General features: G+C 44.7%; 2 protein-coding genes across 3 annotated transcripts in view; both read left to right on the top strand.

Annotated features, from left to right (window-relative positions):
* Positions 1 to 9,925, top strand: part of LOC310711844 (uncharacterized protein) — a 38,849-nt gene extending 28,924 nt beyond the window's left edge. The window contains exons 2-20 of one of the 2 annotated variants that reach the window (XR_014528655.1): positions 384 to 451; positions 2,956 to 3,118; positions 4,389 to 4,530; positions 4,609 to 4,727; positions 4,841 to 4,990; positions 5,402 to 5,544; positions 5,698 to 5,812; positions 5,924 to 6,060; positions 6,252 to 6,371; positions 6,505 to 6,619; positions 6,857 to 6,991; positions 7,140 to 7,304; positions 7,474 to 7,632; positions 7,741 to 7,845; positions 7,963 to 8,068; positions 8,321 to 8,383; positions 8,630 to 8,812; positions 8,902 to 9,066; positions 9,762 to 9,925. Coding sequence is in view for 1 of the 2 variants with exons in the window: in XM_083514223.1 (XP_083370349.1) it covers positions 384 to 451; positions 2,956 to 3,118; positions 4,389 to 4,530; positions 4,609 to 4,727; positions 4,841 to 4,990; positions 5,402 to 5,544; positions 5,698 to 5,812; positions 5,924 to 6,060; positions 6,252 to 6,371; positions 6,505 to 6,619; positions 6,857 to 6,991; positions 7,140 to 7,304; positions 7,474 to 7,632; positions 7,741 to 7,845; positions 7,963 to 8,068; positions 8,321 to 8,383; positions 8,630 to 8,812; positions 8,902 to 8,915 (2,202 nt within the window). In the remaining variant the exon portion in view is untranslated. Of the gene's footprint in view, positions 1 to 383; positions 452 to 2,955; positions 3,119 to 4,388; positions 4,531 to 4,608; positions 4,728 to 4,840; positions 4,991 to 5,401; positions 5,545 to 5,697; positions 5,813 to 5,923; positions 6,061 to 6,251; positions 6,372 to 6,504; positions 6,620 to 6,856; positions 6,992 to 7,139; positions 7,305 to 7,473; positions 7,633 to 7,740; positions 7,846 to 7,962; positions 8,069 to 8,320; positions 8,384 to 8,629; positions 8,813 to 8,901; positions 9,274 to 9,761 lie in introns of those variants that run through there. The other variant, XM_083514223.1, reaches the window with a different exon arrangement.
* The window catches only part of LOC310711927 (procollagen-lysine,2-oxoglutarate 5-dioxygenase 1-like), a 174,431-nt gene that overhangs the window by 52,888 nt on the left and 102,008 nt on the right, over positions 1 to 19,535 (top strand). The window lies entirely within an intron of this gene.

Below are 19,535 nucleotides of genomic sequence, written 5' to 3'. Positions count from 1 at the left end.
CAGCTTCAAGGGCAGCCCCACGTAGAGCGAATTACAGTAGTCAAGCCTGGAGGTGACCGTTGCATGGATCACTGTGGCCAGGTTGGGGCAGGAAAGGTAAGGGACCAACTGCTTGATGAGCCGAAGGTGGAAAAATGTCGCCTTGGCTGTTGTAACCTGCGCCTCCGTGGAAAGGGAGGTGTCAAGGATTACACCCAAACTCTTAACCGAAGGCTTAAATGAATAGAAGTGTGAATAAGGTCTCTAAGGAAATGGAGGCCAGAGATTTTCAGTTTGTTTCCCAACCTACCTCGTCTGTGCTTTCCTGATGAACACAAAAACATGAATGGGTCTGATCCATTCTTCACATTCTGACGTTCCTGTTTCTCTTTTCTCATGGACAGGAAACTGATTTTGATGAAGATAAAATATCGGAAATCAGCCTGGAAGATGGGGAGGATCGTCCTCCAAGGTAATCCTGTGCAGGGGCGCCGACTTATAAAAAATATTGGGGGGGCCCATACCGGGGTCCTGCCGCTGGTTCGCTCGGGTAGCCGGGAGAACGCAGTTCGAGGTGGCGGTGTTGGGGAGAGACCCTCGCTCAGGGCGCCACTAGACTTGGCGGCCGGCGGCCTATCTGGGGGGTTTTGGAGCGTATTTCGGCGGAGCGATTGGGGAGGAGGGGGCTTGTTGCCGGATTCTTCAGCTGAGCCGGAGATCCGCTGCTGGGGGTCCCTGGGCCGAGTTGTGAGCACGGCCTGCTGAAGGGAGATCCAGCCGATTGCGCGACGGGGACGGCCGGGGCTCTCCGGCTAGGGCGCGCGGCTGGCTGGCTGGCGAGGGAGCAGGTGGGGAGGAGGCGGGGGTCCTCACTCTCTTAGGAAACGCACCCGTGCGCCCGATTGCCACGAAGTCCGAAGGGTGCGTGTGTGGAATTAAAAAGCAAAAACGAGATACGGGCAGGGCAGGCAAAGAGTTTTCTGCAAGAGGATGGAGGGCAGGTTAAAGAGAAAATCACTCAGGATGAGACAGTCAAATCAGCCATGATAAAATGGGCTCAGGATATTGGGTATAACATCATGTTTGAGGACTGGGAAAGGTTATGGACCACCGGAATGAAATTCACGGCATGTAATGCCTTGAAGGAAAATATTATGAAAATGATTTATAGGTGGTACATGACCCCAGTCAAGCTTGCAAAAATATATCACCTGTCTGATAATAAATGTTGGAAATGTAAGGAGGCTGAAGGGACATTCTTTCACCTCTGGTGGACTCGTCCAAAAGTGAAGGCCTTCTGGGAAATGATCTATAATGAGTTAAAAAAGGTATTTAAGTATACCTTTCCCAAGAAACCAGAGGCCTTCCTCTTGGGCATTGTTGGCCAGAAAGTGTTAAAGAAGGATAGAACTTTCTTTATGTATGCAACTACAGCAGCAAGAATACTTATCGCAAAATATTGGAAGACACAAGATTTGCCCACACTGGAAGAGTGGCAGACGCAATTGATGGACTACATGGAACTGGCTGAAATGACTGGCAGAATCCGAGATTTGGGAGAAGAAACAACGGAAGAGGACTGGAAAAAATTTAAGGACTATTTACAAAAACAATATAAGTTGTATGAATGTTAAAAATTTACACGATTCGGAAACTATAGCTTCAGCAATTAGATTTGGGAAACAGGAAATTATATTTTAAGTAAGAAAAGGTCAAAATCTAAGGTAATACTATGTTTAATTTAAGATATAAGTAATTGATGAAAAGTATGTTAAATTTAGAGGTATAGTATTTGAAAAGTACAAAATAAGGTACGAAACAAGGTAATAATTTGCTGATATCTTTATTATAAAGAATGCAGGGTAAGGGAGATGCGAGGAAGTCCAGTTAGTTATATAAAAAATGTGTTGAATGGTTGGTTTTCTTTTCTTCTTTTTCTTTTTTTCTTTTTCTTGTTCTTTTACTTTTTTCTTCAGTGTATGTTTCTAACTTTGTATTTGAAAACTTAATAAAATATTTATTAAAAAAAAAGAAGAGAAAATCCTTTCGCTTTTCTGGGGCGCAGGGAAGTCTCAGAGCCGGAGGTTGGGGAAGGGACCCCCTTTGCTCTGCCCTCTTCTCCCGTCTTAGATTCGCATGGGGGTCCCCGCCCGAGCTTGCCTGGCCACCGGGCCACACAAGGGCCGCGCTCTACGCGGCGCGCCTTGCTAGCCGTGCAGCTGTCCTCCGCAGCTGCGGAGCGGCCCTGCGCCGGTGCCCAGCCCCTCTGGGCGCCCGCTGCGCTGCCAATGACAAGCGGGCGACGTCGCGGGCGGGGAAGGCGTCGCTTTCTTTCCCGATCTTTCATCCTCCCAGTCTTCCAGCCCTTTTTTGGGTTGGAAGCTCGTCTCGTTCGCCCTTCTCCTTTCTTCACCCTGCGCGCAATTTTCCTCCCTCGTCTCCCTCCCCATTTCTCCTTCCTTCCTTCCTTCCTGACTGACGGGCTTGGGCTCGGGCTCAGGCTCGGGCTCGGGCTTCGGGTAGGGCTCGGGCTCGGGCTCGGGCAGCCACAGCGTCGGCGGCGCTGGCGATCGGCGGCGCGGGGGGATGGCCCTCCCGGGGAGCCGGCGCTGCTCAATGGGGTTGCCAAGGAGACAGGCCGGCCGCCCCCCTCCCCCGGCCCGGCGCCCCCCGCCGCACCGGTGCCCGTTATTGAGCTGGTGCGCGCCGGGCGCCCTATAAAAGCCGCGGACGCGCCCACCGCCGCCCGAGATTATTGGGGGGGCTGAGCCCCCCCAAACGAATTTTTGAGGGGGCTCGGGCCCCCTCAGGCCCCATGGAGTCGGCGCCTATGATCCTGTGCTAATCCCCTCCCCCATAATCAATTGCTTTAAAAAAACCACCCGGTCCATTTCTATGGTGGTGGTGGTTGGGGTCTTTGAAGGATGGGAGGCAATAAACCCTTTTGACAAAAGTGCTACTCCTGTCTCCCCTCAGCATCCCAACCACAGCTTCTCCGGCTGATCTTCCTCCTGAAAGCGTCAACGAGGACCAGCTGAAGGACAGACTTGCGGATGTGGTCACAAGGATGAAGAATGGGAAGATCCGAAGGAAGGCGCTCCGAGATCTTTCCGCCCTCCTGCAGAAGATCCAGGAATATGTGAGTTGCGTGGCGAGTTCCCGCCTCCCCCATGGAAATAAAGACACAGGACACCAGTATTTTAGGTTAATGGGCAAAATTAGGCCACAACTTTATTGATTACAGGAATTGAGCGGTATTGGCTTAGGCATTGGTCCTATCGACTAACCGGCTTCAGCCTGATTGCTAGAAGACCGGCAAGGGTTAACCACCAGTAGGGGGAGTCCTGCTGATGTACATCAACTAGGAGCTCCCCCGGGGTCACCGCTCAGGGGCGTGCCTTAGGCCCACACCTCCATAGGCTTCGGACAGGGCAACGCCCCACGGAATCCTTTACTGCAGTGTTCCCCAACCTTGGGCCTCCAGCTGTTTTTGGACTACAACTCCCATCATCCCTTGCTAGCAAGACCAGTGGTCAAGGATGATGGGAATTGTAGTCCAAAAACAGCTGGAGGCCCAAGGTTGGGGAACACTGCTTTACTGGACTACCCTTCGATATGGGGGAAGGTGATGGCGCTTCCTCCCCCCCCACTCATCTGCATAACAATACCCTTACCAATGCCTAACTGCCAATGCCGAGGAAGTTGTGACGATTTGCTATGAGGTAGGCAAAAAGCCAAATGGCTGGTGCCAATTTGCCAAGTGGAAAAAATTCCTGCCAGGCCCCTTGACGGCGACCAACCGAGGTCCATAGCAATGTCAAAGAGCCAAATCTAAAGGGTGGGAGGGTGGGGAAACCGGAGCAGCTGGGGCACTGGGAGAAAGAGGGAAATTCTCAGGCGCGCCGGCCCTAAATAGCGCGGGCCATGTCTCCCAGGCCAGCCAATTGGCTGGCAAGGGAGATGACACGCCCGAGGATTCCGTGCTCTTGCGGGGGCTGCAAGCCAGCCCCCGAGTACGTGGGGGGAGGGCATGAAGCCCGCAACCCCACCTCCTCTGCAGCTTGGAAGTGGCTTTACTGAAGGGAAGCATTGCAACCATGCAGGGCTGTCAAGGCCTTCAGGCTGCTGCTTCTAGGCCCACCCTGCAAGGTGCCCAAGGGACAATCAGGCATCCCAGCACATACTCAATTTGGAGAACAGAGCCGGGCCATAGTGAGTAAGACGGCTGAGAAAAGAATAAGAAAAGCAAACATTAGGAAAAGAGGGGTGGGAAGTCAAAAAGAAATCATTTTTTTTCTGTAGAGGATGCTAAATGTTTTGGAATGTTTGGAAGATTTAATAAAAATGCTATAGGGAAAATGGTGATGGGTTGCTTCTCTTATCAGTCCCTTCTCTGGGTTTCTTTTCAGCCATCGGAAGCACTTCCTGCACCCTCCCTTGGCCAACTGGTGGCGATTTCCTGCCTTTGTGCACTGGATGAAGACCCGGAGTGCAGGCAGAGGGCAGCAGAGGCTCTCTGCCATCTTCTGCCCATCCTGCGGCACAACGAAGGTAAGACTGGAAGAATACATCCCAGCATGGGGTGGGGGTGAGCAAGACCCAAACTAACCCTTTGGCTTTCCTTTGCAGAGACACTGGCAGGAACGTTTAGGAACCAAATACTTGTCACCGGAGCTGAGAAGGTCCTCAAATCCACCGGAGGACCGGTTCCTGAACTGTTCATGAATAATTGTTGCTCTCTTGCCAGGGTAAGTCGCTGTCTCTCAAGCCACATGTTCTGGGTTCTGCAGAGGCAGCACCTGGGCTTTCTGCTCCCCAGCCCTGCCCTGTGGGCATCTCTGACCTTCCTCTCTCGCTTCAGGTCTTTGGCGCCTTTCTCCGTGCGGAGCAGCTCTTGGAGGCCATGTGCTTCCTGGCCAGAGACCTGGTTGTCGAGAGCAGCTTCAACTCACTGGCTATCTCCCACTTACTGCAAGAATTCATCAAGCAGTTTGGCGGCACAAAAGTGGAGGTAAGGCATCTGCAAAGGTAGGAGAGAATAAGATTCTCTGCTTGGTGTAGGGGAGGCAATCTCATGCCATTGGGTGGCCAGGACACATGTTAGTTGAGAGGGGCCTGGCAATGTCAGGGCAAGAACCTCAGCCAAGGGTCCTGAGAAACATGGATTCAGGGATGGGGAATCCTCCTCCTTCTGGGAGCAGACTGGCAAGCTTCTTCTCTTGGGCCACAATGGATAGGGGAACTGGTGCCCTGGAGCTGCCTGGGTCCAATACTCCCCAGGACCCTGAGTGGTACCTTGGAAGGAAGAGGCTGTCGTGGCACAGGTCAAGGGTCCCTCTTTCAATGAGGGATGGAGGGATCTGCCTGCAGACAGCCCCGCTTCCTTGTACTCTCCAAGCAACTCTCTCCTTTTCTCTGACAGGTGAAGGTGCTGCTGGAGGCCTTCCTTAAGATCAGCCAGGGGCCTGCAGTGAAAGGCAGAGACATGGCCGTCTTTGCTTTGTCCATCCTGTCACATCAGCACCTGGTGAAAGTGGTGCAATATCTCCTCCAGCTTCCCTTCAGGTATGGAGCCCTCCAGGTTGTACTGGGCTAAGGGGAAGGTTGGCAAGCTGCAGGGCTTGCTCAGAAAGCCCTTGCTGCCATTTCCTCTCTCTGGAGCATGGCAGCAAGCAGAAGACTTGAATCTGACCATTGCTTTTGTTTTTGCATTCACAGAGACTGTGAGGGAGTTTGGAAGGAGGTTTTGGCATCGGCCAATCCAGAACAACTGATTCATCTCATGGCCAAGCAGATTTACCAAAGCCCCATGGCGGAATCTGCCACCCAAGTGGTAAGGACCAACCACCTGCTTTCTGGCTTCCTTCTTCCCAGGGTAATATCGAGGGGTTCCCTTATTCTGCAGAAAAGCAGAGAAAGTGACTTGCACCCCTCTCTCTTCCAGCAACATCTCACCAGCCTGTTGCACGCCATCCTCAGGATGGAGGACTACAAGGCAGCTGTGCGCCAGAACTTCCCACAGCTGCTGATCGCTCTCCTGGGGATGGTTATCAACTTCCACTATGAACAGGAATTCCTCGGGTGAGTAGTGTGATGCAAAGGGACCAATGAAGTCCTTTCCCCTTCAACCTCGGGGGGGGGGGGTTTCCAGTCCAGCTTGGTTTTCCAAGGGAGGCTGTCCTTCAGGCGGCTGCTAGGGAGGAAGGATGGGGAAAGAATTTGAGTGTGTGCCAATGACCCTCCTGGTAAAACTGGTCTTGCTTTGGTTCCAGAGGGGCTAAGGAAGTTCTGCACCTCCTTCTTGGCACCACTGGAGAGGAAGTAGAGACGGCCATCGTTGACCAACTTTTCTGCCGGGAGACTTTCAGCCAGGGGTTGTCTGCCATGGTGAGGTAAGAGGAAGAACGCGGTGACCTTCCCCAGTGGTCTGGCAAACGGAGCTGAAGGCACGGGATCAGACTGTGCCCCTGTTTGCTTCCTGCGGTGTCTTTCCCTTCCTTACCAAGATCTGCTTCTCCATTTCAGAGCTGTCGGAAAGCGAAGCTGGTGGATCCCTCCCATGGTGGAAAGCATCATCGCTGCTCTCGAGGACCAGGATTTTGCCGGGATGCCACAAGTCGCGGCAGCTATCTACATTGAGGTGAGGGGGACTGACGCGGGAGGAAATGGGTGCAGCAAGGAGGCCCTGGCTTGGTTTCTGCCGAGTGTTGGGCTACTTTGAGCCTGAGTAGACCCATTGGATTTGATGTACATGGCAAACTTTGGTCCATTCACTTCAGTGGGTTTGCTCTGTGCAGAATTGCAAATGGTGGGTAAAAGGAGAACGTGCCTCAGCCTCTCATCACTGAAGGGTTTCTTTCTCTTTGGGCCTCTTTAGCTGCTCAACTGCCGTCTGGAGGTCTATCCCTGTGAAGATACACTGGAGCGGCTCCTCAGCTGGCTGGAACACAACTACCTGCAAGTCCGGAAGCTCAGCGTCAGAGGGATATCCCTGCTTCTGGACTCTGACATGGCAAGTGATGCTCAGAGGGAGGGAGGGGAGGTACAGATCTCGATTCTAATCATGGCCCAGCACTCTTTTGCTGGCACAATACTGAAGGGCCTGTGCTAAAAGGCATGAGGCCTTTCAGACCTTTGAAAAGATTCTCTCTTTTGTGTAGGACCCTTCGATTCTGCGGCTCTTGCTGCTGGAGTCCCTGTCTTACGTAGAAGCTGATGTCCTCCCAGAATTGATAGAGGTGGTAGACAAAGCCTACCATTCTAGGGAGCTGGGAGAGGAAGACCTGAATATGCTGGCAGAAACCTACTGCGGCCTGGCTGCCCATGTGAGTATGAGGGGAAACATGACATCACACCTGCTGGTGGAGGAATGCTTTGGAAGAGGAAGGGTGGGGTTTAGACTGGCATGCAGCGGAGATGTTCTGGCTTCAGGAGGGTGTTCCTCTGGAAAGTGATCTGATGAGAAACACAACCTCTGATATTTTCTGCCTATAGGAGGAAGCATCCGTCCGGGCATCAGCCATCGAACATCTGGGGCTGCTTCGGGGCTGGGTGAGAGACCAAAGACTTCCCATTACAACAACAGAAGAGGAAGCCATTCATGAACTGGTTGTGGTCCTCATTCACCTCGAAGACGAGGACGAAGTGGCCAAGGTGAGGGCCAAAGAGGTGGACTTATGCAGTAGGAGGGAGGGATTGTTCTCAGGAGCTTCCGAGACTATGTACTGCAATTTGTAACCCTCTTCTCTTCTTGCGTTGCAGGCCGCAAGGAGGGCTCTTTCCCATCTAGCCCCAGAAGTCAAGTGGTGGGCTCGTTCCAACAAATTTAGCCTCCACTTTGCTCTCCACCAGGCTGCCAAGCATATGGTAAGGTCTCTCTGCTTTGTTGGCAGCTTTGCCCAGGCATGTCTCTGGGAGTGCAAGGCTCTTCTGCTGCGCTCTCAAGCTTCTCTGATGCCACTTCTCCTTTGTCTTTGCCCACAGAGCGAGACCTTCAGCAAGGACATCCTTCGGAGTGCTGCCTTATCTTGTACGAAGCCGTCTGCCAACAGGCTGCCAGCGGTCTCCAGGGTGGCAGCTCTGCTTCTGGGTAAGTCAAGCAACGTTATTCCCTGGTAGGGATGGACAGAAACGTCTTGGTAACAATGGCAGGGAGGATGGACATGTCCCCAGGCCACCTGCTAGGTAGGCCTCCATCTGTGCCCAGATCTTGCTCTGAGTGCTCCGTGAGGGTGGCGGCCTCTAGACGCAGCAGAGCATACCTGTCCTCCTGCTGAGCTGCCTCTGTCTCTGCTTGCTTTGCACCGAGATGACGTCCCTTTTCTTGCCCCCCCCCCTCTAGGTCATCTGGCTTTCCAGGATGCCAGTTTCATCCACAATCAAGACATGGCATCCTATGGAACATGTGAGTGAGACGTATGGAGGGCAGGGAGGGATGCTTCTGCTGAGAAAGGTCTTCAGGGGAAGGCAAATTCTCAGATGTATGTTCAGACTGAGGTGCCACAAGATGAACATGCAAAGAGAATTGGAATGTGACTTCACTGCTCTCTCTCACACACAAACACACCTGACGGCTGTTTTCATATTGTTGATGGATGGCTCTTTTCCTGTGCCTCTTCGCCTTGCTCAACCTTTCTCCCTTGCCACTCAGGGCTGGAAGAGATGCAGCAGCACGAGGAAGAAGGGCTCAGGCAGACAGGGAGGAGCTGCCTGAACATCATGCAGCGGGCCGATGAACATCAGAAGACAGGCAGGGTCCAGCGCTTTTTGAGGAGGCTGCTCCACTGTTTTCGCAGGGAACCTTACCCACAGGACTTCCTGAGCTGCATGCCAGGTGAGTGAGGCATCTGGTGTGCTATTGGGACATCTGGTGGGCTGTTTGGATGGGACGTTTCTCAAGGAGCCCCTTTCTCCTCCTGACAGAACATCCGGAGTAGCGCCAAGGCAACGTGGACACCAGAGTTGTGCTGCAGAGATACCATCTTCTGCTCTCCGCGGGATCCAGTCTGGACCAGCGCCTAGAACATCAACACCATCAGGATCAACCAAGAGGAGTGGTGCTGCCCTCACGACCCTCCGTACACAGCGGTAGGAAACCTTTTTGTTGTTGTGTTTCTTGTTGATGTTGTTTTTGATTGTTGATTTTATTGATTTTGAATCTCAGGGTGGTTCACAACACCAAGTATACGAAGCACAAAATAAATAATAAGAATACTCACTGCACAAAATTCATAATAAAAATATCAGAACATAATATAAATTAAAATAATAAAAACATACTAAAAATAGCCACAAGACCAATGTATGCACACTAATAAACAATACAAGAGCCCTGAAACAACACTCCAGCCCACAAATACAAAATCTAAATCAACATAACACATTTAACAACCATTTAAAACAACCCCACCTTCTTGAAGAAGGCTGATATATTAGATTTAGAAGGTTGGAATACGAGGTTTGGATGGCACGCCTACCTAACATACAACAAAGTGGCAGTGCATAAGGACTTTTTAAATCATATAGTCAGAATTTCATTATACAAGGTCTGGGATAAGTACCACAGACTCTTAGAGCCCCAAATACCCTGGTGGGCATCCCCAGTGGAGATGATAACGGTAAAAAAGACAAACACAGGGTCCCTGATTAGTCCTGGGATGAGGGACATGTCAGCTACCTTTCTAGGGTGTTCATAATAAAGGGTGACATTTTCGCCATATATTTGAAACATCCGCTTAGCATGCTTTACAAAAACATTTTCTTTGGTCATTGGTCTCCTCAAGGTCAAGATGCACATCAGGGTTAACATCAACTTCATCATGATCAAGGAATTCCAGGGGTTCAAGGAGACCAAGGATACCAACAATTCCTCGTGGATAGTCTTTCCAAAGAAATACCTCCTATATGCGTAAAAGAAGATAAGAAGGAGAACAGTTATTATTACAGTAAGAATAAAAAAATAAAAAATTAAAAAATTAAAAAAAAAATTAAAAAATTAAAAAAATTAAAAAAATTAACTACTCTAACCCTACCTATAATAGATAAATACTTATTTTTCCATGATTTTATATCCTTCTTGATCTTTCTCCACTCTTCTTTGTAATTTACATCTGGAATCCTAGCACTATTTTAAATAATATTTACCCCCAAGTATTCAATTTTTTTCCTATTGATATCCATCTTTGTCATTTTTGTAATTTCCTTCTTCTCCTCTTTATTTACATCCCCAAATAAGATTTCAGACTTCTCCAAATTTACTCCCAATCCCGACTCTTCTTTAAAGTTCTTCAGGATTATCATAAATTCTCTTACACCCTCTAAGGGGTTTGTAAATAATAATAGGATATCATCTGCATAAATCTTTAACTTACCGTATTTTTCGCCCCTAGTTTCCAGGGGGGGAATCAAGGAAAAAAATATGATTTCCCCCCCGCAGCTCTGGGAGCAGCGGACAGGCTTAGCTTTTTGTTCATTATAGATAGCTTCTATACCTTTTCTAAATCTTTCACCCAGCCCCATCGTTTTTAGATTTTCTATCAGGAAGCACCAAGAAACGTTATCGAAGGCCTTTTCGGCATCAATGAAAATCAAAGCGGCTTGTTTGTCTATTCTGGTTTCCAAATATTCAATGATATCTATCACATTTCTTACGTTATCCTTCAATTGTCTCCCTGGAAGGAAGCCCGTTTGATCTTTATGGATTCTGTTATTTAGTACTTTTTAAAATCTTTCTGCCATTACATCCACAAACAATTTATAGTCGTTATTTAATAACGAAATCGGCCTATAGTTTTTCACCTCTAAAGCATCCACATCTTTTTTAGGAATTAGTGTCATATAGGCTTCCTTCCAGGTGTTCGGGGTCTTCCCTTCTTTTAAAGTATTGTTCATCACTTCACATAGGGTTGGGCTTATTTGATCACTTAATACTTTATAATATTTGGCTGACAGACCATCTGGCCCCGGCGCTTTGCCAATTTTCATCTTTGATATTGCCTTCCTTACCTCCTCCTCTGTAATCAGCTGATTTAATAATTCTTTTTCTTCGGTTGATATCTGTTGTAAATGATGTTCTTTCAGATAGCGTTCTATATCATGGCCTGACTCCTTATCTCTTTTATATAGATCCTTATAGTATTTCTGAAACAACCTTTTTATTTCATTTGGGTCTTCCACTATCTTATCTCCATCCCTTATCCTACATATCGTATTTTGTTTTTTCCTTTCTCTTAGTTGCCAGGCCAAATATTTTCCTATTTTATTAGCAGATTCAAAACTCTTCTGTTTCAACATTTTAACTTTCCCCTAAATCTCCTGGTTTACTATCATAGAAAATTGGGCTTGTAATAACTTTATATTTTGTTTTATAGTCTCAACACCTGGCTTAGTAGTTAATTGTCTTTCATTCTCCATTAACTGTACCAAGAGCTCCTCCTTCTTTTTCTCTTTTTCTTTTCTTTGATGACTGTTTTTCTGAATTAGAAAGCTCCTCATGACGGCTTTCCCTGCGTCCCAAACCGTTGCTAAAGCTGTCCCTTTATTTAAATTCCACTTAAAGTACTCTTCAATTGTTTCTTTTGCCTTAATCACTATCTTTTGATCATTAAATAGAGATTCGTTCATTCTCCATCTAAATACTCTAGTCTCTTTACCCTTTAACTCTAAATATACTGGGTTATGATCAGATATAGTCTGTGGGAGAATTTCAGATTTGATTAAATTCTGTATCAATTCCTTAGTGATCCAAATACCATCTATTCTCCCCCAACTCTGGTTACGATTTGAGAAGAAAGTATATTATTTTACAGTAGGGTTTTTGAATCTCCACTCGTCAATTATTCCTATATTATCAACCAAATCAAAAAATGTCTGCGGTAACTTGCCTTCCTTAATCTCTTGTTTTCTTGTTGATCTATCCAGGTTCGGTGACACCACTCCATTAAAGTCACCCATCACTATCATTTTTTGATCCATCCACTCTGTTAACTTATTACCTAATTCAGAGAAAAAGACTGCTTTTCTGTCATTAGGTGCGTATAGTCCGACGACAATAATCTTTACTCCTTGAGACATAATCTGCACTACAATCATTCTCCCTTGTTTTTTTTTAATGATATTTATTAAAGTTTCAAAGACAGAAAATACAAAATACAAAAAACAAAAACAAAAAAAACAAAAACACAACCATTTGTAAATCCCTTATGTACCCTCTTTTTGTCACTCCATAGGTACGCATGCCACCCAAATTTGTTGTTAAACCCTTCAAGATCTAATAATTCCTTATTTTCCAACTTTACCCATTCTTTTAACCAGCACAAGCATGCTGCCTCGTAATAGAGTCTCATGTCTGGTAGGGAGAAGCCACCTCTTTCTTTTGTGTCTGTTAATAACTTAAATTTAATTCTAGGCTTCTTCCCTTCCCAGACATATCTTGAGATCACCTTTTGCCACTCTTTAAAAAATTTTGTGCCTTTAATTATGGGTATCGTTTGGAATAAGAATAACAACTTAGGAAGCACCATCATTTTTACCATCGATATTCTTCCCCAGAATGATAATTTCATTCTGGCCCAAATCTCCAAATCTCTTTTTACACCTTTCCATACAGGGATATAGTTATATTGATATAAATCTATGTTCTTGTCAGAAAGCCAGATTCCTAAATATTTAATCTTCTTTACTACCTCAATCTCCGTTCTTTGTTGTAATAGTTCAATCTTATCTCGATCCATATTTTTAACTATCATTTTGGTCTTTTTCTTATTCAATCTGAATCCTGCTATTTTCCCGAATTGTTCCATTTCGTTTAAAATCTCCTTTATACTTTCTGTAGGTTCTTCCACAGTCAGAACCACGTCATCTGCGAAGGCCTTAATTTTATATTCATTTACCCCTAATGTCACCCCTTTAATTTGCTTATTTTGTCTAATTGCATTTAGTAGAACTTCCAAGACCACTATAAATAGTAATGGCGAGAGTGGACATCCCTGCCTTGTACCTTTGCATATTTTTATTTCTTCCGTAATGATGTTATTTACTATCAATCTTGCTTTCTGATCTGTTTAAATTGCTTCAATACCATTAAAGAATTCTTGACCCACCTCCATGACCTCCAAATTTTTCAACATAAATTCCCAAATTACATTATCGAAAGCTTTCTCCGCGTCCACAAATATTAGGCTTGCTGGTTTATCACATCTATCGGACAGATATTCGATAACATTAACTATATTTCTTATATTATTCCTTATTTGTCTGCCCGGTAGGAAACCCTCTTGGTCTTTATGTATAATCTTTATCAGTATCTTTTTTAATCTCTTGGCTAAAATTCCTGCGAAGATCTTATAATCTATGTTTAATAGCGAGATAGGTCTATAGTTCTTAACTTGTGTAGGATCCGAATCTTGTTTTGGTATTATTGTAATAAATGCCTCTTTCCATGTTCCTGGAATGTCCTTTTCTTTTAAGATGTTATTCATTACTTTGATCAAGGGGGCCATCAGTGTATCTCTCATTTTTTTATAATAGCTAGAAGTGAACCCATCCGGCCCCGGTGCTTTCCCTCTTTTTAACTCTTTTATAACTTCTTCTACCTCTTCTTTGCATATTGGGGCATTCAGCTGTTCTTTTTGGTCTATCGGAATCTTCCTCACCATTTTTTCTTTCAAATATCTTTCTATTTTCTTCTTATTATTCCTTTCTTTATTCCTATACAATTGCTTGTAAAAATCCACAAATGCTCTCCTGATTTCCTTCGGTTCTGTTGTTTCTTCTCCGTTTACCTCAATTTTGCTAATTGTATTTTGTTCTTTTCTTTTCTTAACCTGCCAAGCAAGCCATTTTCCTGATTTATTAGCAAACTCAAATTTTTTTTGTCTTAATCTTTTAATGTTCCATTCAACCTCTTTATTTATTAACATCGCAAATTGAGTTTGAAGAATCTTTATTTCCTGCATTATCTTCTCATTATTGGGTTTTTTAATCAATTTTTGTTCATAGTCCATAATCTAAGGATCTCTTTTGTCCATTTCTCTTTGTTATTTCTTTTCCATACGTTCTGTTGAATAAAGAGGCCCCTCATCACTGCCTTACTTGCGTCCCACACCACGCTCATTTTTGTCCCTTTGTCCATATTATTCATGAAGAATTCAGTTAGGTTTTTTTGTGATTTTTCCATGAACTTTTGGTCATCCCATAAATTATCATTCAATCTCCACCTAAAAGTTCGCTCTTCAAAACCTTTTAACTCCATTTCTATTGGATTGTGATCTGAAATCACCTTCGCCTGTATTTCAATTTTTTGAATTCTTGGGGTTAGCTCGTTCGAAACCCATATTTGATCTATTCTAGAAAACGATTGGTTCGGTTCTGAATGGTAAGTAAACTGCTTCTCCAATGGGTGCCTAAGCCTCCAGATGTCTACCAAATTACAATTCTTCATCATCATAAAAAAAGTTTTAGGTAATTTCCCTTCTTTATTCTTTGTTTTCCTTAATCTGTCCATTTCTGTTGAGACCACACCATTCATTTCTCCCATTATTATAATTTTCTGCTCCATGTACTCAAATAACTTCTCTTCCAGCAATCTAAAGAATTCTGTCTTATTCCCATTTGGTGCGTATATCCCAACAATTATCATTTTCCCCCCTTGCCAATTAATTTGAACCGCAATAATTCTCCCTTCTTCATCCTTAAATAGTTGGTGAGATTCAATTTTATTTTTGATATATAAGACAACGCCTCTTTTTTTCTCTTTGTCTGAGGATATGAATTCATTCCCTAACCTTTTGTTAATCAGAATTTTTCTATGTTTTTTGGCCACGTGCGTTTCTTGTAGGCATATGATGTCCAAGTTTTTCTTTTTTAGGATGTGTTCGATTCCGTTCCGTTTCTTCTTATCATTCATTCCATTAATATTCCAATTCCATGATTTTAACGTCATTCTTCTTACCGCTATTTAGATTTTAATTTGCTTTATAGTCTTTATAGTCTTTCTATCTCTTCTCCTTCTTCTTCTTCTTCCTCTTCTTCTGATTCTCTCCCGGTCTGTTCTTCTTCTCCTCCTACTTCGGAATCCTCCCTCAATCTTAATCCTCCTTCTGCTCCTTTGGTCTCTTCTTCTCCTTGCTGTAGTTCTTTGTATCTTCTTGTAAATTTTCCTATTTCCTCAGGACTTGTTAATCTTCTCTTTACTCCTTTGTAGAAGAAAGAGACTCCTTCGGGGAATTCCCATCTGAAATCAATCTTATTTTTCTTAAGCAATTGCACCAGTGGTTTGCAGGCTTTTCTTCGTTTCAACAACCTTATTGGGATATCTTTGAATATGATTATGTAGTTCCCGTCAATGTATAATCTCTTCTCTCTGTTCCTATGCAGAATCAGATTCCTCATTTCTCTATCTTTGAATGTTACTAAACAGTCACCCGGGAATTTCTTTAACTTATTTGTTTTAATTTTCATTCTGAATGCATTTTGTATTGTCTTCGCGACTTCTTCCTCCGACAATTCCATCCACTGCACAATTTCCTTTATCAGTCTTTCTTTTATATTTTCGTTTTGTATTTCCGGTACTTGCCTCAGTCTTAAATTCACTTCTCTCTGTTTTAGTTCATTCATTGCAATAGAGTCTTTTAATTCTTCCTGTGTTCTATTTAAATCTGCAATCTCATTTTTCATCTTCTCTTCTTCCCGCTTCATCTTTCATTTCCTGTTTTGACTTCTTTAATCCCTCATCCACTCTCCTTGAGACCTCTTTGATCTGTCCTTTCAGTTCACTAACTGTCTCCTCAATCTTTTTATCCATCTTCCCAATATTATTATCTACCTGTTCTAATTTTGTCTCTAGATTTTTCTCGCTTTGTTTTATTTCTGCAAACATCTTCAATATTTCTGTTCTAAATTCTGTTTCTTGCCTTGAAGCTCTCCTGTCTGTTGGAGTCCCCCCCCTCTGCTCCTTTTTTCTGTGTGTGCGACATTTACTTGAATATCGAAGTATCAGATATTTACACTGCTTATTTGCTATACAGTTACAGCCACAATTGCAGTAATTATTGTTAGAATAACCACCAATAAACAGGGAGTACAGAGAAAACAACCTAGAAGAAAAATTTACAGAACTTGGCTTCTTTGGCCTTTCACCCCCAAAGTCTTATCGTTAGTTGTTTTCTGTCCCCCCCCCTAAATATTAAGGGAAGTTTGTAATTTGTCGCCTCTGTCTGTGTCCTTCTGTGTTCTTCTTGCCCCTATTCGGGCTAATCCTTCCAGAGCGTTGGTTAAATAATACACTGATTTTCCAATCCCAAATCTGGTTTGTATAACCAAATAAAGTTCAAATAAAGTTCAAATATAGTCCAGGAGATGATATCAGAAATATCAGAAATAAAGAAAGGAGGTCAGCTTTGGTTTCTAATATGCTCCATATTTGGCTTCCAAAATAACTGTAATTGTCTGTGTTTATTTTACTTATCCCTTATATATATGTTTTAATGCTGGGCAGTTCAAAGAGTTTAGTCCATTAAGAGAAGTTTCTCAAAAGCAGTTATTGTTCAGTTAATTTCACAAAGCTTAGACTGGCTCCACCAAGAATTTCAACATTGAGATGCAGTATTTCACTCAGACCACTGGGGGGAATCGAAACCTACCGACCTTAGGAAGAGAGTTCTTAAATAATTGTGTCCACTACTCTCCTTCAACTGTTCACCTTAATTTTAATTTTAATAGTCTTATTCAGAAAAGGGAAAGGAAACTCCCTAAAACCTACCAAGAAAAAAAAAACGTCCATATACTCTTGTCTTCTCTATCTGAATGCCTTTTGGAGTCCCTTAATATGGTGTCGGAGTCGGAGATTCTTCTGAGCTCCGAGTTAATATGGCGCCGGAGCTTCCTCTTGACGTGGTAGTTTAATTACGGAAACAATAACAGGTAGTCCTCTCTGTGTTCTGTTGTCTCAAATGTAATATCAGCTGGGGTTTCTGTTCTATCCCAAAACTCCTCTGCTCCCCCTTCTCCTCTATCTTTGGAAAAGAAACTTAGTTCCACAAGTTACTGGGGAGACGGAAACAGTAACCGCTAGCGGCAACTTACTTTCGCTTTAGACTCTGCATACAGCGCTGCGTCTTTCTTTTATGATGCCAGACAACCGCTGAGCTCGGATTCTTCTCTTTTTATTCAGAAACTTCCTTGTTGTTTTAGCTCACCAAGACTTGCAAATTAGGTGTTACGAATCCGAATTTCTTTGTGTCGAGAGCGGAGCGCTATTCCCTGCAGTCTCAGGGCTTCGCTAGTTAGCCGCTGCAATGGCTGCCCGATTGCCCGCTGCGCGTTCCGTCGCACTCTTCACCTCTTTTTCAGAGGCTACCTGGCGACCGGACGAACAGCTTTCTGGCACCGCCGGGAACCTAGACCTCCAGACACCCTCCAGAGGATCAGCGGGGGTTTTTTTCGCCCTAAAACCCCCTTTTTTCGGCCAAAAAAGCTAGGGCTTTCTCTCCGGAAAAAACCCTCGCCTGCAACAGGTCCGCGCCCCACCGGAAGTCCTCAATCATTCTCCCTTGTTCATCTTTATACAGTAATTTTGGATCAAGTTTTTCCTTTATATATAGAACCACTCCTCATTTCTTAACTATCTGAAGCCACAAAATCCAATCCTAATCTCTTATTGCTTAGAATTCTCTTACGCTTTCTTATTACGTGAGTCTCTTGTAGGCAGATTAAGTCAAGGTTCCTTTTTAGTAGAATATGCGCAATCTGATTCCTTTTATTTTTATTGTTGAGTCCGTTCACGTTCCAGGTCAGAACTTTTAGAGCCATCACTTGTATGCAAATAATAAAATAACAAGTCTAGATTAAATCTACTGCTTTTTACCGTCTATCTCTTCTCCTTCCCTCTCTTCTCCTGAATTTGTCTCCCTCTCTCCTTCTCCACTCTCTCCGCCTCCGTCCCCACTCCCCGATCGTTCACCCTCCTCCCCCCCCATCTTTCCAAGTTCTTTCTCATATCTTCTTGCAAATTTTTCTAATTCTGAAGGGTTGGACAGTTTGAATCTTTTTTCCTTAAAATAGAATGAAATTCCTTCCGGAAATTCCCATCTATATAGGATCCCATTTTTCTTCAGTTGGTTAGTTAATTTTTTGTAGGCATCCCTCCTTCGAAGAAATCTCGAAGAAATCTCTTTGTATATGATAATTGGATTTCCTGCAATATATAACCTTTTGTTATAATTCTGTTTCAGTATTTCGTTTCTCATATCCATCGAATTGAACATAACTAATACATCTCCTGGCAATCTTTTCCCCCTGGCTTTAGCTGATTTTGTTTTTATCCGAAAGATATTTGCCAATGAGTAGCTTATCTCTTCTTCCTTTCTATCTAACCAGATTGCCAGCTCTTTCACCATTTTAAATCTTATGTTCTCATTTATCTCCTCTGGGATCCCTCTAAATTTCAAATTTGCTTGATTCTGTCTCATCTGGGTCATTGCCATACTATCCAACAATTCTTCCTGTACTTTACCTATCTCCTTAACTTCTACTTTAATCCTGTCCAAGTCCCTCTTACTATCCTTCGTGTCTTTCTGCACCCTTTTCATTGAGTCCTCAAGCACCTTGGCTCTTACCGATAGATCTTTAACTTTTCCTGTTAATTCTCCCACCACCCCCTCCAATCTTTTGTCCAACGTATCTTGTACTTCCAGTAGTTTTCTTTCAATATATTGCTCATTATGCTTAAATTCCTTCCTTATCTCAACCATTAAACGGTCATAGTCCTTGATTTCCCTCCCCTCCTTCCCATCTTCTTGTCTAGATGGCCTCCTTTCTGATGGCATTCCCACCCCCTTTTTATATTGAAAACTCTCCCTCCCCTGGCAGTCCCTGAAACCCCCTGCTGGCTTTCTCTGTTCTTCTCGAAGATTCCTTCCGAAGTAGTCTCCTCCGCTCTCACACGGTGGCGCCTTGTAAACATTCCAAGTCCTGGATCTATTATCTTCCCTAGGGTCTCACGGCCAGTTGTCTCTCTCCCCGCACCACACGATAACTGCTCTCATAAGTTACTGGTTATCCGCCATTGCTGCGACCATTGGCTTGAATCTCATCGACCAATACTCCCCTGGAACTTAAACAGAGTGTGGAGTGAGGTTTAATCCAAAAGCAGGCATATGGGTGTGGGGCAGGACCAAATTAGGACGTCTCCTGGGGGGAGAAGCTTTTATATATAGCAAAAAGTCCTGACACATTGTCCTGATTACGCTTTCTGTTCTCAGTCTCTTTCCCCCAGGAATTCCCCCACCTCCTAGAAAAGCCGAGGAGCCCCTTTAAAGAGCGCACGGCTTTTGCGGGAGGCGGGGGAATTCCCCCATCTCCCCCAAAAGCCCGCAGGAGGGAGAAGGGACTGACTGGCTGAGGAGCCGCAGTCCCGCAGGAGCCGCACACCCTTTAAAGAGCAAGCGGCTCTTGGAGGCTTTTCCCCAAGGAGGCGGAAGGGACTGACTGGCCGAGTCAGTCCCTTTTCCCTCCTGCGGGCTTTTGAAGAAGATGGGGGAATTCCCCCACCTCCCGCA

Source organism: Podarcis liolepis (assembly GCF_965112155.1).
Source record: "Podarcis liolepis genome assembly, chromosome: 7".
NCBI lineage: Eukaryota > Metazoa > Chordata > Lepidosauria > Squamata > Lacertidae > Podarcis > Podarcis liolepis.
The sequence above is the reverse complement of the archived record's forward strand: the minus strand, read 5'-3'. Positions and strand labels throughout refer to the sequence as shown.